This window comes from Telmatherina bonti (genome assembly GCF_933228915.1).
Source record: "Telmatherina bonti genome assembly, chromosome: 21".
In the NCBI taxonomy this organism is placed as follows: Eukaryota; Metazoa; Chordata; class Actinopteri; order Atheriniformes; family Telmatherinidae; genus Telmatherina; species Telmatherina bonti.
The window spans coordinates 19,340,662-19,359,273 of NC_136630.1; the positions used below are offsets into that span (position 1 = coordinate 19,340,662).

At 38.0% G+C, this 18,612-nt stretch overlaps 2 protein-coding genes across 2 annotated transcripts; one reads left to right on the forward strand and one right to left on the reverse strand.

Moving 5' to 3' along the window:
• Positions 1-597: 597 nt before the first annotated feature.
• Positions 598-13,679, forward strand: med24 (mediator complex subunit 24). The gene is made up of 26 exons (XM_079261410.1): positions 598-658; positions 916-1,073; positions 1,157-1,239; positions 1,324-1,362; positions 1,445-1,518; positions 1,778-2,001; positions 2,321-2,432; positions 2,546-2,696; positions 4,488-4,601; positions 4,982-5,035; positions 5,184-5,266; positions 5,359-5,445; positions 5,723-5,822; positions 6,347-6,489; positions 6,599-6,636; positions 6,739-6,821; positions 6,989-7,167; positions 7,375-7,474; positions 7,856-8,031; positions 8,123-8,387; positions 8,503-8,684; positions 8,769-8,862; positions 9,003-9,102; positions 12,170-12,250; positions 12,941-13,089; positions 13,469-13,679. Exons 2-26 carry the CDS (start codon positions 944-946, stop codon positions 13,583-13,585), a joined length of 2,958 nt encoding a protein of 985 aa, XP_079117536.1. The 5' UTR covers positions 598-658; positions 916-943; the 3' UTR covers positions 13,586-13,679.
• A 669-nt stretch (positions 13,680-14,348) lies between these two features.
• On the reverse strand, positions 14,349-16,646 carry csf3a (colony stimulating factor 3 (granulocyte) a). The gene is made up of 4 exons (XM_079261220.1): positions 16,334-16,646; positions 15,070-15,177; positions 14,824-14,964; positions 14,349-14,734 (listed from the first exon to the last, which is right to left on the reverse strand). The coding sequence occupies exons 1-4, from the start codon at positions 16,484-16,486 to the stop codon at positions 14,546-14,548; spliced, it is 591 nt and encodes a 196-aa protein (XP_079117346.1). The 5' UTR covers positions 16,487-16,646; the 3' UTR covers positions 14,349-14,545.
• Positions 16,647-18,612: the final 1,966 nt, after the last annotated feature.

Here is an 18,612-nt window from a genome sequence, read left to right on the forward strand (position 1 = left end):
GACAACAAGGCATTTGATTGTAATCAACAGACAGGGGACATGTCCATTTCTGTCTTTTGTCTCTTTTTAAAAATTGAGCTTGTGTTAGCAGATAGGTTGCTGGCTGTTCTCAAAGATTGAGAAAAAATATAAATATAAAAAATGTAAAAGCAAAAAGAGACATGTAAGGCTTGTTTTAAATTATTTTATTGTTCCACTGGCTCAGCAAATGAACAAGTACTTATACGTACTTCCAACTCTTTCCTCCAAATTCAATAAGTAGGGGATCCAAGCTCACAGCTCTTGTTACAACAGACATCCCAAGACCCAGAATAGCCTATAATAATTTGTTAATTTTGTAAATGTGCCGTGTTATGGTCACTATAACATTAGGTTTTTGTTTACCTTCCTCCCTGATTTTACATTCTAGTTATCTGGATTTCTTACTTGGTGCACAGCGACCTCTTGTGTCAAACTGGAGACATTACTCTGGATTCAACCCGTTGAACGGTTGTCCTTAGCTTCAACCAATCATCAAAAAGAATACAGCGATGTCAGAACATCAACCAATGAACGCCTCCTTCTTTTATAATAAGGGGCGTTCCTAGCCACGCAAAGCGCGGCTGAGCTAAAAGCATACACATTTTAAGCTTGAAGAATAAAACCATCAATGAGTTAGGTAAGCATTGATTGTTACTATTATGCGCGGGTTGAATATAATTTTGTGTTAAAATAAGTGGCCTTCTTCACTGTGACATTCGTATGCTCTTGTACACAAGAAAACTTTGTTCTAAAACAGCTATTTATTGTGGTGCTAGCTAACGGCTAACATACTAATGAGTAGGACAGTTAGCTTGTCTGAAAGTCTAAAAGTTTACACAAAACATGCTGTTTTGTTGTTGGTCTATCTCGAAAGCGTAGTCTTTTTTTCTACAGGTGTGCGCGTGAGTTCGTTTATAAGAAGATGAAGGTGGTAAATTTGAAGCAAGCCATTCTGCAGGCTTGGAAAGAACGATGGAGTGACTATCAATGGGCCATAAATATCAAGAAACATTTTCCAAAGGGGGCCTCCTGGGACTACCTCAATCTTGCAGGTCTGTGATGATATTTCGGCATTTCATCGACAATCTTAGCTGTATATTTTTCTGTGACTCTAAGTCCTGTTTGTTTATCACAGAGGCTCTGATGGAGCAGGCGATGATTGGCCCTTCACCCAACCCTCTCATTTTGTCTTACCTCAAATATGCCATAAGTTCACAGGTAAGAAATGAAGAATTGTAATTAAAACTTGTGTAGCTCAACGATATTTAGCAAATTGACATTTCTATCTCTTCATGGCTTTAGATGGTGTCTTATTCTAGTGTGCTCACAGCAGTCAGTAAGGTATTTTAATGCTTCATAACTTTATTGAAGCAATATTTACTAGAAGAGTTCCGGATTATCTGAGATATCTCTCTTCAAATAGTTTGATGATTTTTCCCGAGACCTGTGCGTCAAGTCACTGTTGGAGATAATGGACATGTTCTGCCATCGTCTCAGGTATGTTTAACAATGCCCCCCATATCAAAGCATCAACATTTTTATTTTGACTTATAATAATTTCCGATGTGATATTATCATGTGGTATGGATCTATACATGCTTCTCACCAAAAATGCAAAATAGCCTTAAGGGAATAAATCGCACAATAATTATGTCCTCATATTTTGAAAATATTCACAGCTCTGTAAAGTTTAAGCGTGTTTGCCATTACCTTTTTATTTGCATTTTGTTTTCTGTTTTATCTTTCCCTCATGCAGTTGTCATGGAAAAGCAGAGGAGTGCATCGGGCTCTGTCGGGCCCTGCTGGCAGTGTTGGTATGGCTGTTGCAGGGTTGTGCATGGTATTGTGAGAGATTGCGAGAACTGGGTCCATCAGCGAGCATCGAAGCCAGTATCCGAGCCTGCCAGGAAAGGCTGCATAATCTGATGAAGAGCACCAAGAACAGAGCTCTGGTCCACATTGCGAGACTGGAAGATCAAGGTGTTAAAATCGGATGTTTCCATATTCATGCTTCCTGTTATTGGTCTATATTTTCTTAGTCTGTAATGGATTTTGTATTTGTTTGTTGTGCTCAAACTTCATTTGCAGAGATTTTTTTACTTTTGATTAATAACTTACTATTTGGTGGAAAGCCATTGGCATAAAATTACATTGTTAAAGGAAATCTAAAATTTTTGGAATCAGCAGATGTAACGGTAGCATGCCATCTACCCCGACACAAACAATATTTATGTCAAATCTCCATCCTACATGGTTGTACTGAGCTTGAGATCTTAATGTGGCTGTTCCTCTTTCACAGGTTCCTGGAGCAATGTAGAGCAAGCATTGCTCAAAGTCACAGATGCCCTTGGTAATGTGTCTAACCAGACACTGAGAGCAAAATTAGAGGACTCTTTGTCTCTTGTAAAAAGGTAAAGATTCCTTTGTAACACTGAGTTGTTGATCTCTGACATGACAGTGGGAGAGAAAATGAGAGCCAATCACAATCCATTGTCTCAGGACTAACTCTAACTTTTTCCCCCAGTATTCCCATGATGCTTTCTGTGCAATGTGAACCTCCAGTTCATGCCTCCTTCCCATCCGTCCATGCTTTCATCATGCTGGAGGGGACCATGAACTTAACCGGAGAAACACAACCTCTGGTGGAGCAGCTGATGATGATCAAGAGAATGCAGGTAAACATTACGTTGTTGAAAATAAAAAATATTACATCCGTTACAGACAATTTCTCAAACAAAGATTGAAGAAATTTGTTCATTTCATGATGGGAAACATGGAGTTAGATAAGCCAGTAAATGTTGTGGTACACATTAGCATAAGTTTTGCTACCAGGGCCAAGAACCACTGTCAAAAGGTGTGCTTGGAATGGAAAGGAACTACAAATGAATGAATGAATGAAATATTTAACAAATGGAGGCATTTGTGTTTTTAAGTGCAACAGCACAACTTGGCACACACACATTATTCACTGAACTGCAAACTCATCCAGTGGATAACAGATTCTTTACTGGATAACTAGTAAGTGGCCATGTTTGTATCTGAGTTTTAATTCCAAAGAAAAGTTAAATCCACTTTAAAAAAAAAAAAAAAAAAAAGAGCTAAAAATAGCCTTGGAAATACTTAATTCCCAATGACAATTCCGGATTAAACTGGACTCTGAAGTAAGTGGCTGGTTTATTCCCATTTTAAATCCAAACTGATTAATTCTTCTATCATGTAAACATTCATTTTGCTCAAAGTTAAAGTAATTCTGGTCGTTCTATACATGTTCGTTAATTCGTCCTGTCCTGATGATGCACACATTCTGCACGTTCTTCTGCCTCCTTTCTCTGGTACTTTATCTTCCTTCTCCTGCTCAGCTGCTGAAAAAAGTGAAGTAGTATGCTCGAGGCAAGCTGACATGCTTCAAAATTATAATCAACATAAAAGCAAAAACTGTAATTATTAGATGGTCTTCTGAACAGGAAAAAAAGGAGGATTTGGAGTTTGTTTCCTGTATACATAAGTAAGTCAGGATCATCCCATCCAATCAGAATCTTTCCCAACCTTTAGATCTAAAGCAGAGTCAAGTACAGGCAAATAAAACATGTTTTACATGTACGTCTCACTTCGGAATGACTATTTCCTTGTAAACTTAAGGGAGAATGCTTTAATTGGGAAAAATTAATTACAAATTTAAAACATCTTTAACTGTAGCTATGAGGTAAGCAAGCTAGACTTTAGTGACATCAAACCTAAATTACAATGAAACAGCTAATTTAAATATGTCTTCTAACAAGCTGTCGTTCTCTGGACACAGTCTTTATTTTTTTTAGCCTGTAAAAAAGACTGTATAACACTGATATTGTCAACAAAAATAAAGATATTAAAAATTTTTATATGTACAATCATCATTGATCACTTGTTCATATTGTTCACAAGTTCATGTCCTATATATTGAGGTTTATGTTTACGAATTTTATTGTCATTAAATTGTTATTCAGTTTTTATCTACAGTAAGTAGTTTAATTAAGTTTAGCCATCTTTGACCTCATTTTATCCTACTATATTAGTGACATAATAATAGCTTAAGTACACATGTTCACCTTATGAATAAATAGTCACGCATTGAAGCCTTTAGAAACTTTGTGTTGTTCAGTTTAGACAATAAATCTTGTCAGTGACAGTGGAGGAGTGAGTGACCAAAATATTAGACCTTTTGAGTTAAACCACCACAGAATGGGACGCGATGAGATTAAGTTAAGAAAAGCCAGAAAACTATCAACCAAGTGATTGCAAATATTTCTGTTTGTAAATCCAACACTTCACATGATGTTTGATGGAGGAAAAAAACACAATATAGGAATAATTTAACAAATATGACAGACCGGTGAGAGTTGTCATTTATATGCATTCAGAGTTTTTTGTTTAATTTTTTTTTTCCTTAAGCAAAATTTAACCTTCTTTTTCTTTTTCTTTTTTTTAAGCGAATCCCTGCTCCTCTTTTCATCCTGGAGATATGGAAGGCTTGTTTCACCGGCCTCATCGAGTCACCAGAGGGCACAGAGGAGCTAAAATGGACGGCTTTCACTTTCCTCAAGGTATTTTATTTTCATATGCTTTTATCTTTCTTTAACATGAATTCTGATTATATTGTAGACTAATGTTCTGAGTCATTTCTAGATAACTGTGTAATTGTGTATGTGTAATTCATTAAAATAATATATCCAGTGATGCACCGTTGGTCGTATAATAAATCTAACATCTTAAGTTGTCTAGTTTTAAGTTCTGATTTCTGATTCTGTTTTCACTTGCTGCTTGGTTGTAGAACCATGATGATGTTACTCTATGTATTAAAATAAAGTATATTAATTAGTAAGTATTGCTTCTGTTAGCAGTAGAGATCAATGGCCACTTCAGGAGAATATTATTTTCATATTAATTTACAAACTAATCAGCGACCTGAAAACCCTTATCACAGATCCCACAAGTTCTACTTCGTCTAAAGAAATATCCCCAGGCTGACAAAGGACAGGTAAAACAGTTGATCCACTTATTTTTACTCAGCAAATAGCCAAGATATGTAGTATTTATTTATTTTAATGTATGTTTTTATGATTTCAAACGCAGTTTGAGGAACCTTGATTGTCACTTGAAAAGATGGCAATTGTGTTTTCATCTAGGATTTCATGGAGGATGTGAATGTGGCTTTTCAGTATTTGCTTAAACTGACACCACTGTTGGACAAAGCGGATCAAAGATGCAAGTGGGTGCTCAAAACTACAACCATCTTTGTTTCTAATAAGCTCATAGTAGGACATTGTAGAATGACATTTGCTCTTGTCACTCCTTACATAGCTGTGACTGTCTCGGCATGCTTTTACAAGAGTGTAACAAGCTTGGACTCCTGTCGGATCCAAACACCGATAGCCTCACATCAAAACGGTACGAGTTTCTTTGGTATTTGGCAAAGCTGATAAGGGGGCTCCAGAAATTACAACTGCAGTAACAGCTTGATGCAACAAATGCCTCCTGTTTCATTTCCCTCAGTCTCTTCATTTTCTAAAGTGTTGTTGGAAATGGGACTGGAGTTCTGGACATGACATTAACACCGTACACCCCACCACCCTCCCACCCTACCCCACCCCCAATCCCATCTTCTCTCTACCCCCTTCCTTCCTGTCCTTCTCCCCCTGCACATTTGATTCAGGACCGAGGACAGGGAGTTCGCCCCAAGGCTAAAGACAGCAGAAAATGCTAACATCCAGCCAAACCCAGGCCTGATCCTTAGAGCCGAGCCCACTGTCACCAATATCTTAAAGGTAGCACACCATTAAAGGATGTGAAGCATGGAGGAGACTTGATGATCATAACAGATCATAATTAATCCTTTAAAGACTCTGGGTGGGATGACCAGTGTTATGTAAAAGGCTTTTTAAAAAATAAATTGTGCTGTTGTGTTTATATAAAAATATCTAAAGAATCTCTGTCCAGTGAAATGTTGAGAAAAGATTTCTTATATTTCTTAAAACCATCACTGGGTAAAGGTTGTCCCTAGAGAATCCCTGCAGCAGGAGTGTCCAAAGTCTGTCCTCAAGAACCACTGTCCTGCAAATTTTTCTATGTATTCCTGTTCAAATACACCTGTCTTCAATTAAATTAATCCTACAGCCAATGACGTTGAACATAGTGACTGAGTCATCTGAGTCAGGTGTGTTGGAGCTGGGATGCATGGAAAACCTGCAGGATTGTGACCCTCGAGGACCAGAGCTGCACACTCCTGTCCTACAGTGAATATATCTTTATCAAGAAGAAATTAACTAATGCTTTCTTCCATGTTTATTAGACAGTAGATGCAGACCACTCTAAGTCCCCTGAGGGCCTTCTTGGGGTCCTTGGACACATGCTGTCAGGGAAGAGCCTGGATCTTCTTCTGGCTGCAGCAGCAGCTACTGGAAAACTCAAATCTTTTGCCAGAAAATTCATAAAGTAAGTAACTGGCTGAGAGCAGGTGGTAGAATTGCATAAGCTGGAGTTTTTGCATTGCTTGATATTTTGACGTAATCTTACAAATTTGTTTTCTCCACTTTTCATTTAGGCTTAACGAGTTTCCTAAGCACATCAGTGGTGAAGGATGTAAGTGCAAATGCAGGAGTGACAAGTTCCAATTTGGGAATTTCTGTCCTCACTTGCATGCTCTAAAGTTGACATTGAGGATGTTTCCCTATTTTCCCATAGCAAAGTCTGCGTCTGTTCGGGCCCTGCTGTTCGACATTTCCTTCCTGATGCTCTGCCATGTAGTACAGACATATGGCTCTGAGGTATGTTGATGATATGCAGCACGGTATTATGTGTGGTTTCAACTCAAGGATACAAAATGTGCATAAGTGACCTAACATTACCTGCAGCATCTCTCAGATTGCTGAACAAAAGAATACAGTTTCATCAGTAAAAGTTGGCATTTGTCCCCTTCCATCTCCCACTTAAGGTGATCCTGTCTGACCCCAGTCCATCCGGGGAAACACCCTTTTTTGAAACTTGGCTGCAAACATGTATGCCTGAAGAGGGAAAAACTCTGAACCCAGATCACCCCTGCTTCAGGCCAGAGCCTGGAAAGGTGGAGAGTCTGGTGACCCTGTTGAACAACTCCTCAGAGATGAAACTTGTGTAAGTTTGCAAATTAAAGTGCAGGTTCAGTCGGCATACGTTTGGCTTGCAGTAGTGCTGAACTTTTTGAAAACAGGTCTTTGATGTGTACTAGAATAAACACAGAGATGAAAGTTTTAGTCAGATCATTCCATTTTTATCGGGACAATTTCTTACATATAGCAAGGAGTTCTATAAATGCAAATGTCTGTTTATCTGTCGTTACAGCCAGGTGAAATGGCATGAAATTTGCCTCAGCATACCAGCGGCCATATTGGAAGTTCTCAATGCGTGGGAAAACGGTGTGCTTTCTGTGGAGGCAGTGCAGGTCTGTCGTCATTTAAGTTTCTTTTTTGTCTCTGTCACTGGAAATGTTGTGGAATTTCTCAAGGCTTTGTGGTTCATATGAGGCTCAGACGTTGCAACACCACTCTTACACTAAAGGAAAAAAAAAAAAAAAAAAGCTCTTCTATTTTTACTTTGACTCAGCATTCCATGTTCGGTGGAAAATGATGAAAGTCGCAACAGCAGGATGTTGTGCAGATTCACCGGACGTCTTGTTTAGTTTCTGTTCCATTCAAGTTCTTTGGATGTCACGATGTGGAAAGGCGTCATTTTAGTCAGATCCTCTCATTTTTTCCATATCGTGCATCTTTCTGACATCTTTCCTTCCTCTTTTCTTGGTGTGGTCATCCTTTCTTAAGTGTAGAAGATAACTGATAACATTAAGGGGAAAGTGTGCAGCATGGCTATCTGTGCAGTGGCGTGGCTGGTGGCCCACGTCAGGATGCTGGGGAGAGACGAGAGGGAGAAGCCCCAGACTATGATCCGACAGCTTGTAACGCCACTGTATGCAGAAAACACCCTGCAGTTTTACAACGAACGGTACAAATAAATGAAACTAGCTCAACATTCATCCGATCAGTTGTCGATGCATCCCCAGCTACAATATCTCCGTCCTAAAAATTTTCCCCAGGGTGATCATCATGAGTTCCATCATGGAGCACATGTGTGCTGACGTCTTTCAGCAGACGGGTGCAACTCTCCGTCCTCCAGTAGAAGGCCAGGAGCCAATCCCCTACCGCAACCTGCTGCCCGCCAAAGAGCCCATCCACCAGGCCCTCAGCAGCCAGTTCCAGGCAGTGCTGCGCAAAGGCTGGGTAGACAGTCGAGCTCTCCATCTGTTTGAGAGTCTTCTCAACATGGGAGGGGTTTTCTGGTTCACAAACAATTTGGTCAAGGTGAGAGGGCCAATGGAGGAAGACATCGCTGACGGCACTGTGTTGTTTATTTAAAGGCTGCAGGAGTAACGTTAATCTGATCGAATTTATTTTATGCTGCTGTGTCATCCTGCAGGAGCTACTGAAGGAAACGCGACAGGAGTGGGCGAATCGGGCGGTTGAGTTGCTCTACAGCATCTTCTGTTTGGACATGCAGCAGATCACTCTGACGCTGCTGGGTACCATATTGCCTAACCTGCTCACAGACACTGCACACTGGTGTAGCCTGTCAGATCCTCCTGGAAAGGCTTTGGCTAAGTAAGAGATGCCGTATATCTTTATGTGAATATTGGCAGTACTTAAGCTACTTGTCATAACTTCACTCTCTCAATGCCACCTCAGGTTGTCAGTGTGGTGTGCACTTAGCTCATACTCCTCCCACCACAAAGGCCTGTTCTCCGCTCGCCAGAGAAAAAGGCAGAGGGAAGATATTGAGGTAAAAGTGCAAATAAGATGCTTACATTGTGTTGTTTTTAGAAAATTTTTCAATGAATGACAAGACTAAGATCAAGATATGGACACAACAAACACTGTTTTTCCAAATTTGTCTCCTTTTGCTGTGTTTATCATTGACAGGACTACAACAGCCTCTTTCCATTGGATGACACTCAACCATCCAAACTCATGAGACTGCTCAGTTCCAACGAGGATGAGCCTGTAGCTCTTTCTAGTCCAGGTTGGTTTATTTATGTCTAGATTTTAATGCAGGATGCAAATATTGAAGTTCCGACCCTTGGAAAAAAAATAGTTTCAGTCTGAGCCGAGGATTATGCAAATGCCAGGCAATTTCCAGAACTAGACAGGCTTTCAAAGAACCTGTTTCCAGCAGGTTACTTCATGCAGGAGCTTTATCTGAATCTAAAAGGGATAGGTTCAGCTTCATATCATTTTAATTATTTGGCGAGTGTCTTGCCTGTCAGCAGGTTCTAACTTGAGCACTGCAGCCAAATAAGTTTTTCTTTGAACAGATCAGTACCAAGCAGCAATGCTGAGATTAATATGGAGAGCGGTGGCAGCTTTGTATTGTTTTCACTCAGTATTTGTGTCACCGTATGCACATGACTGATGTAATGAGCTTTCAGAATACCAGCTTTGGAAGTTTTCTTGTTTTTCTGTCTTAGCTACAGATTTAGACAGAAATCCCCAGACGCGATGTCAGAGATCACTGTGTTGCGTTACTCGGGAACGTGCATGAGCTGCCTTGCTTCAAGTTGTTAACATCAAAAGCTTTGTTTGTTTTGGGTTTTTTTTCATTATTTTATTTATGTTAATATATGACACAGCTGGTTTTAATTTTATGGCTTATTGATGGTCTTGTAGTCACTAAAATTAATTTTAAGACTGACTAAAATATCTCAGTTTGTTCTTGAATAATATAGCTCTCTATGCCATGACTTTTTATTTTATGAGGAAAAAATATTCCACCTAGTTTGGGAGCTTGGGGGAGTCCTTATAATATATCAGTCAGATTTTGGTTTGTTGCCAATATATATGTACACATATATATATATATATATATATATATATATATATATATATATATATGTGTACATATATATATATATATATATATATATATATATATATATGTACACACATATATATATATATATATATATATATATATATATATGTACACATATATATATATATATATATATATATATATATATATATATATATATATGTACACATATATATGTACACATATATATATATATATATATATATATATATATATATATATGTACACATATATATATATATATATATATATATGTACACACATATATATATATATATATATATATATATATATGTACACATATATATATATATATATATATATATATATATATATATATATGTATGTGTGTGTGTGTACATTGAATTTTCCTTTGGGGATTAATAAAGTATTTTTCATTTCATAGACCTCTCTTCACCCACTGATGCACACACGCATGCTCGCACATACATACATACACATGTTCATTCTATAAAGTATGTTAGTCTACTGACTGAATCCTGATTTCCTAACTCTCCCTCAAACCTGATTCTGGAGTCCACTCTTCTTCATCATGGTCTTTATATCCATAAAATATTCGTGCTTCCATTTCCTGTGAGTAATAGTAGACAGTAAAGCAAACAATTGATTATGTTAACTATGCATCCCACTATAACTATAGTTCACACAAAAGTGATCTAACTGCACAATGTTGCCCTGAGGCAACGAATGAAAATCTGCCATTTTAGTTAATAAATTTGGACAAAAGGTATCTTTAATGAATCAAATATGCTTCTTCACTTATTTATGCACATTACAGAAATTATTTATACAAAGTTGTTTAAATTTGAACATGTTAAAAAGTTAGATTTATCTTACCTTCTTCTGGCAGTGTGTTCAAGTCGACTGTGTTCCCAGAAAGGACTGTTTCACCCCAAGACAAAAGGTCAAAGCCACACCCAGCTCAAATTTCATTGGTCTCAAACTTATCACGAGACTTTTTATGTAATGTTTTGATTTTAAAAAATTAGAGGGGCGGTGTGTGGGCCAAAATAGTGGTTTGTTGCCTGAGGGCAACACCATGCCATAGAGGGTTAGAGCCACAGTTTTTGTCGTAGGTTTATGGTTATTAACATGGATGTCATGACACTATTGGGCTCAAGGGTTTGTTTCTTTTTTTTTTTTTTTTTTTAATAACATGAAGCCATGTACACATATTTTAATAAGGAATACATTGCTGTTTTTAGAGTCCTTTAAAAATCATTTTTAAAAAAGCACGTGTTGTTTGTGGTCATTTTCCTGTAAGAACATCAGCTCTGTCTTGCTCGTATGAAGAGGAAGATTTCTGATGTAGATCTCCATTGTTAGCTTCATTTTCTCTGTTTCTTTTCCTTTGTGGTCAGCTGCGCACCTCAGTCCAGTTGAAAGTTTAATTTTGGTCTTGGTATTTCTTTGTTGGACAGCAACTTGTCCGTCCCAAGAAATGTAGAAGAGGCTTGACTGTAGACAATTACACCGACGTCCCACAGCTTCCAGTTCATCGCGCTACTCGAACCTGTTGTGTCCTTGTTGTCCTTGAGCATCCCAAACTATTTTGCTCTCAGATGAGTGTATCCTCCTGAGGATGACAAAGCAGCTGCACTGTTCAAAGACATTTACACTTGTTTGAACTGATGAACTTGATTAGAAGTAGCTCCAAGAGACATTACTAACTTGTTTTCCTCTTTGTCCCATCTGCATTAAGCTCCTTGGACTTTCCCGTTGAACTTTTTTGTTGCTGTCACACTTGACCAAATCTTATCAAACATGCCCACTGCCAACAAGATGCCCTAGAACTGTAGGGATTTCCTGGCATCTTCTGCAGAAATGAATGATTTAATTAAATTCTTGACATGATAATGAAGTTGAGCACCAGATGCTCATTGTTGTAGATGCACTTTGTATTTTTGTCCTTCTGCTACAAAGAAACAAAGAAATGTCATATCATGGTGAAATGTCAACAACAATGTTTGAAGAGAAATTGAAGTCTGTCTTATAAGGTTGTTTTGGGAAGTAAATATTATGCAAGACAGTGGTGGAAGGAAGAACTGAAGTCCTGCAACTTTGTTTAAAAAAAAATGCAAATATGTTTGAACAGCAAAGTATGAGAACACTTATCTGACTTATTTTCTTTATGAATGTCTATAGTGGCTGTAAACTTATCATTTCATCAACTGTCATGCCCCATTTCACTGCGTAGGAGACCGATCCATGAGCAGTTCCCTGTCGGCCTCCCAGCTTCACACTGTCAACATGAGGGACCCTCTCAACAGAGTTCTGGGTGAGATTTTTACTTTTTGGCATCTGGATGCATCTCATTCTCTTTAAACCAACTTACGTCTCCTCTGCCTTCGTGGATGAGTTAGACTTGTAGTTACTTATTTTAAAAGAAATGAACAAGAGTAAATTACAAACACAGAAGCTCCCATGCAGGAACACTAAGAGGTCATTCAGTCATGCATTTATTCCAGTTATTGGCTAACATCAGATCCCACAGATCTCACATTTTTCATTTAAACAGCAACATAATTGTGGCTTCACCTCCATGTGACATGGCTTGATTTAAACACATTTGGAGGAGAAATGTCTTGTGGACACCCAGTTTTACTTCCTCCAAGCAGGTTTTGTTCAGACATGTAGTCTGTGCCAAAGAGCACTTGTTGTGTTAGAGGAGCTGCGTTAGGCTACCACCATGTAGACACATGTTTTTTTTTATCCTACTGAAGGGAAAATGCAACCCGCCAAAGAGACACCAAAAGGAAAACCAAGCAGCACACAATTGTTAATAAAAATGTGAAAATGCAGTTTGAATTTATTTTCAAAGGTGTAATGATGAATCCAGATGAGCAGGAATTTAGATGAGGTTTAGATTTCTGAAAGATTTTTGTTAAAAACTTGTCATCTTCAGCTCTTTACTTTGCCGTGAAAGATATGGACAGCGTGTCTACATGTCATGTTTTCTTCTCCCCAGCCAATCTTTTCCTGCTTATTTCCTCCATCTTGGGCTCCAAGATGGCCGGACCTCACACCCAGTTTGTGCAGAGTTTTATGGAGGAGTGTGTTGAATGCCTGGAGCAGGGAAGCCGTGGGAGCATCCTGCAGTTCATGCCATTCACTATGGTGAGTTATGCATTGGGAGGAGAAGAAATGATGGAGGGAAGATGGAGTGGAGGCTTGACAGGTGGGATGATGAGATGAGTGAGCTTTGTGTAATACTTTACTGGAAAGGGTTTGGATTTGATCCTTAAACAGTGACTGTACATACATTTTTGCAGAATAATTACTTGGTATGTACTGATAAATGTGTGGCTGGTGTTTTTGCAACTCTTAATGGAAACCTCAAAGATTAATCATAAAATTAAATCACTCCTTTTTTTTTTTTTTTAGCATTAAAATAAAATGCAGTTCCAAAACACCATTTAGCTCAAGTAACACGATACCTATCGGATTGTTTCATCGGACTCATGAAAATAATGTTTTATTCTTTATTTGTGGTCAGGTTTCAGAGTTGGTGAAGCTGCCTGCTCTGGCCAAACCTAAAGTTGTCCTGGCTATCACTGACTTGACTCTGCCACTGGGGAGAAGAGTTGCTGCAAAAGCCATCTCTGCTCTGTAAAGCCTGGATTCCACATTACTTCAGAGCAAACTGGCATGTTTCATGAATTTATCCTGTTAGTGGTGAACAATGGAGTAAAAACTTTGAAGCTGGAACCTCCTGTTTATGTACTAATTTTGATAGAAATATTTGTTTATATGTTTCTTCAATATTTTTTTTTTCCTTTTTTTGTATCTTTTCACACTTTAAGAATTGTGTAAATAAATTTTGAAATGAAAAAGGATCTGAGTGTGAGGATCCTCGGTATGTTGGCAAGTGTTAACTGTTTTTTTTTCCCCAGTTGCGGTTATTCACCAGATCACATTGTTTATACGTATTTTGGAAAGTGGAATGATCCAACATCTGACTGCTGTGATCTCAGGCCCTGTGACATGGGGGGTGGAAATGATCACATACTGGTAAAACTGTCACATGGCATGAGTGGCAAAGGAATCATCGTCAGAGAGACGTAGCTGGTCATTCACCACTTACGACACTCGCCTCTAGGAAATCGTCTGGTGGAGTGTCAGAGTACAACAACTTTAGAGGAACTTTGCCGACAAAATCTGTTTCACTATTAGTTGCATTTCTCCTTTATAAAGATGATATAAAATGAGTCACTAGAATTTATAGGCAGATGCATTGATGGGGCAGTGTGGTATAACCACGTGCCACCAGCTGTCGTCACTGCATAGCTACTGTCGAGAAGAAAAGATTTCTTTCTTTTTCTTGTCTTTTATTTAAGATTAGAAATTACAGGAGTTTAAGGAGTCATACAAAAATGAATTCATGTGAACTGGTATTCAGGTGTGTGTTAAACAGTTGTCAAAAATAAATAGTCTACATCCCAAATAAATATATAAATACAAATAGATGCAAATAAATAATTTGAACATTTAAATAAATAAATACCATGATAAAACATGGCAATAAAAGCTATGTTTTGGGCACATGCCAAAAGTCACTTATGACACTTATTGATCAACTTTCTGCCTCGTCGTTGGTTTGAACTAGACTCCGAAGGCAGTGGTTTACATCATTCCCGAAGGCCTGGAGCTGCACCAGAGTCAGGTGTGCTGCCACCTGAACCTCATAATCCCCTGGTAGACGCAGTTCCACTGGAGATGGGGTCTGTTGCACTACTACATCCTTTCGGATCATTTTCAGCATCTGCAAAGCAAGAAAAAGGGAAAAAAACTGAAAATGCTAATGTGCAATTTATTTTTCTCTGAATAGATGATAACTTGGGAGTCTCCTACCTTCCTGATCTGAATTCCCAGATCCCTAATGTCCGCTTTTAGATCATTCACTTTATCTTTTACTTCCAGCTTAGTAGATATTGTTTCCAGTAAGGCCTGGTGCAGCTGCAACCCTTCGTATATTCGTTTCAGACCTGTTTCCTAGTGAGAAAAAGCAGATAAAAATGATGATTTCTGTTATTTCTCACCTTTTTAAACCTTGGGCGTATTACAATTTCTGTTCCCCTCTTGAAGGAAAATTCTTACCAGAGGGAAGTTTTCTGAAAGAGGTTTGAGAACAGGAGCAGAAGGGATGCCAATAGTGGAGGCCATCGCTTGAAGCTTGGAATTTTCAGAAGAGTTGAGCTGCAGAGTCTAGTAAAGTGAAAACACGTAGATATAAAAGACTGCAGCTCAACATGCAAAACATTAACGTGCTCTTGGAAGGTTTATTTGTTAGCAAAAATGTTACATCCTACATATGGGATATACAGGACATATTGCACACATAGTACTTGGATTCTAAGTTCAAGTTAATGCCACAATGTAGATTTACTACAGTACAAATGCAGGCCATGGACTAGATGAGAAAGAAACTCAAGCACCAAAATCAGTCATTTATTTTTGATTACTTCTTACTATTTTACTTACCTAGTTAAGATTTTACTTACTTCTTTTTTAAATTACTCTTTACTTTACTATTATTTTTATTACTGGATCATTTTCTCTCTGTTTGGAGAATCATTATGTAACAATTCTCCTGCATAACAAACTTAATGTTTCTTAACCCTCTTGGCCCCGTTCCTGTTTTGTAAACCCTGCTAGATAATTACATACCAAATTTATAATATATATAACCCCCCCCCCCCCCCCCCTCTCTCTCTCTCTCTCTCTCTCTCTCTCTCTCTCTCTCTCTCTCTCTCTCTCTCTCTCTCTATATATATATATATATATATATATATATATATATATATATATATATATATATATATATATATATATATAAACCCTATATAGCCTGTATCTGCAGCCACAAGGTCTATTTAAATATTTTGGAATCATGATAGAGGGGATGCTTCTATAATTTGTAAATGTGTGCAAATAGCGTGCAAATTAAGATGGCACATAGCACAGCTGGAAAAAGTGTGTGTTTCAGGCTGCCTGAAAAAACAAAATCACTGTTTTAATATAAACTTCCCTTTGGAATGATGCGGCTGTACTGCTATGGAATCATGATCCTTTTAGCCTGTCACTAATCCTGATTCCTAATGGAAGTTGTGCTTAATGTCAGATGTGGAGTATACTGTTTCCAGGATAGCCACGCTGCAGACGAATAACCATTTAATAATAACTGGGAATACGTTCTGAGCTATAAATAAAAACCAGCGCAGCCAGTTCCAAATCCCAGCCCCAGTAACTGTGCGGGTCTTCATCCTGACGCCACTCTGCAGTTTCTGACGCAGCAGGATTATTTCTGCTCTGAACACATGTGGGGGGAAAGCGGAAAGTGTCTCCAGTGCGCGTCTCTTACCTTTATGTGAATGCAGGATCTGTGCGTGTCCGGCACGGAGCTCAGCGTCTTTTCTGTCAAGCTGCGGCTTCTCCACAGATCCTCCTGAAATTGGGGGTCGACAACAAGTGTGCTGTCCCCCGGTAAGGGCGCGCTGCGGACCGCGGTGGCCATGTAGCTGACTAATAAGACTGCGGAAGTCAGAAAAGTCAGTAAAAAGAAAATGTCAGCACCGAGGAATTACAATCAATCTTTTTTATCTACCCAGCACAACGTGTGCGTGAGTGTGTGTATGTGTGTGTGGATAACAACAGAACAAAGCTCTTCTCTCAGCAATCCCCAGTGCGCAGCAGAACTGGCACGCCCCCCTCCTCAGGGTCTCCACTGAAGATGCATTTGTGTGGCATCTGTAATCTGAAGCCCAAGCCTCAAGTAACTGCAGCAGTTTAACTTAGAACATGTGAGCAGATTAAAATATAAAACACCCCATCTACTATCCACCCAGTAGTACCAGTTTGTTAGTCCAGATGCAGATCCTCAGCCACACTTCTGGGCTGACTGGCAACTTCCCATGAAGTGCGTTTGAGTTTGATCAGCAAAGAGGAAAGAGCAGCATTTTACAAGCATTACCTCACTACTCACCAATCAGGGCATGCATGTTCAGTTTGGAAATGTTTCACAAGTATTGACCTCAAGCAAGCACCACTCATGCTTTATATTGCACTTATCAACATGTGTATATATAGTCATATTCCTCCGTAAAGGAATTTCCCATTATTTAAATGACATGACATGACAAACTGTTCCCTGGAAATTTGAGCAATTTCAGTTGGACTGAAGACATCTTCAGGGTTATCTAGAGATATAACCCTGCATTGGATTAAGCAGGTATAGAAAAAATATTAAACATATTAATTGAATTCAATCTGGAAACATGATATGGCAGCGATTGTTAATTTAGCCTGAGCATAATACTGAATTAGATTTTAAACCAATAAAGAGAATCGACATTATGTGGGAGTTTAACTTAATGATAAATGCAAAGATTGTTTGTTTGAATAAATAAAATAAAACTGTGGATTGATGTAGGTTTTTAAATATTTCATTACATAAAAAAGGAATCTATAAAAAAGGACAATTTCAGAATTTCCTTGCGTTACATTATATTCCTACATTACTACTTTTCTGAAATGATGCAACACGATTAGAAATATATGAATGGGTCGAGGCAGTTGCACAGTGACGCAGTCATGTATAAGGGAGGTAGGTGAAAATTTTTTTTTGTTTGTTTGTTTTTTTACAAGGGCACAGGAAATCGAAAATGAAAGCACTTAAAACCAAAGAAGTCACAATTGTCTGAAATGTAGGAATTTTTTTGAGGAACTTTCTCTTTGAGTTTCTCATAATTACAAATGTTAATTTTTAGTGGTCAGTGTGAATCCAGCATGTGAAGAATTCCTAGTGTGTGTGTGTGTTTTCTTTTCTTTTTTTCTTTTTTTCTTTTTTTTTTTTGCTAGGTTTTTTTTAAAGATGTGTGTAGGCATATGTGGGAGGGAAAAACTATGTAAAGTGTTAAAATGTGGTCATATGTTTATGAGGTATGCACATACTGCTCCTGACCTGCAGATTTATCGTGTTTTCCAAATCATGATTCATGTTTCACTTTTTTAGATCTCAGTTTGTCTTCCTGGATTCATGCAGACGCTTCATAAAATCTTGTGTAGGAGTGCAAAGAACAAAGGGTATAAGAGTGACCTCTGGTGGAAACCTTTGAATGACTAACATGTCTGCAAAAAGTTTCAAACTAGAGTAATTTTTCAGTTAATCCCTGATATGAAAGACTCTTGACATTACAGTACATTTGTTCATTTGCCTTCTTCATTAAAATAAATGGATAAAAACAAAAAAAAAAAATAACGTTGCTCTTCATTATTATTGAGAAAGCATCAACTCAGTATCAAATCAGTACTGAGAACAGTGAGAAGCATGGAGACCAGCTTTATCTTAATAACCTTAAATTGTACCCCTAAATTCACTAATTAATATGTCATGGTGCTGCTAATTCCAAAGAAAACAGATTAAAAAAAAAAAAAAAAAAAAAAAGTTAAACCAGAAGGTTTTTTGACAGTTTCTTTAACTGGGCTTTCAGAAGAGGGTCAATCAAGATAATCTGCAAAAAATCAGAGGTGATTTTTTTACTGGCATGTCGGCAAAAATGGGTCAGTTTCACAATCATTTCTTATCTTTTGAATATTAGGATTTTCTTTTTCCTCATAATAATAAAAGGCAAAGAGAGGTTT

Excerpts from the sequence above, each read along its gene's own strand:
- med24 (XM_079261410.1), top strand. The coding sequence starts at position 944 with ATGAAGGTGGTAAATTTGAAGCAAGCCATTCTGCAGGCTTGGAAAGAA. Across the intron at positions 5,036-5,183 it reads CCCAGGCTGACAAAGGACAG|GATTTCATGGAGGATGTGAA; the intron begins GTAAAACAGTTG and ends GTTTTCATCTAG. Across the intron at positions 5,823-6,346 it reads CTGTCACCAATATCTTAAAG|ACAGTAGATGCAGACCACTC; the intron begins GTAGCACACCAT and ends CATGTTTATTAG.
- csf3a (XM_079261220.1), bottom strand. The coding sequence starts at position 16,486 with ATGGCCACCGCGGTCCGCAGCGCGCCCTTACCGGGGGACAGCACACTT. Across the intron at positions 15,178-16,333 it reads GATCCTGCATTCACATAAAG|ACTCTGCAGCTCAACTCTTC; the intron begins GTAAGAGACGCG and ends TCACTTTACTAG. Across the intron at positions 14,735-14,823 it reads TGGGAATTCAGATCAGGAAG|ATGCTGAAAATGATCCGAAA; the intron begins GTAGGAGACTCC and ends CTTGCTTTGCAG.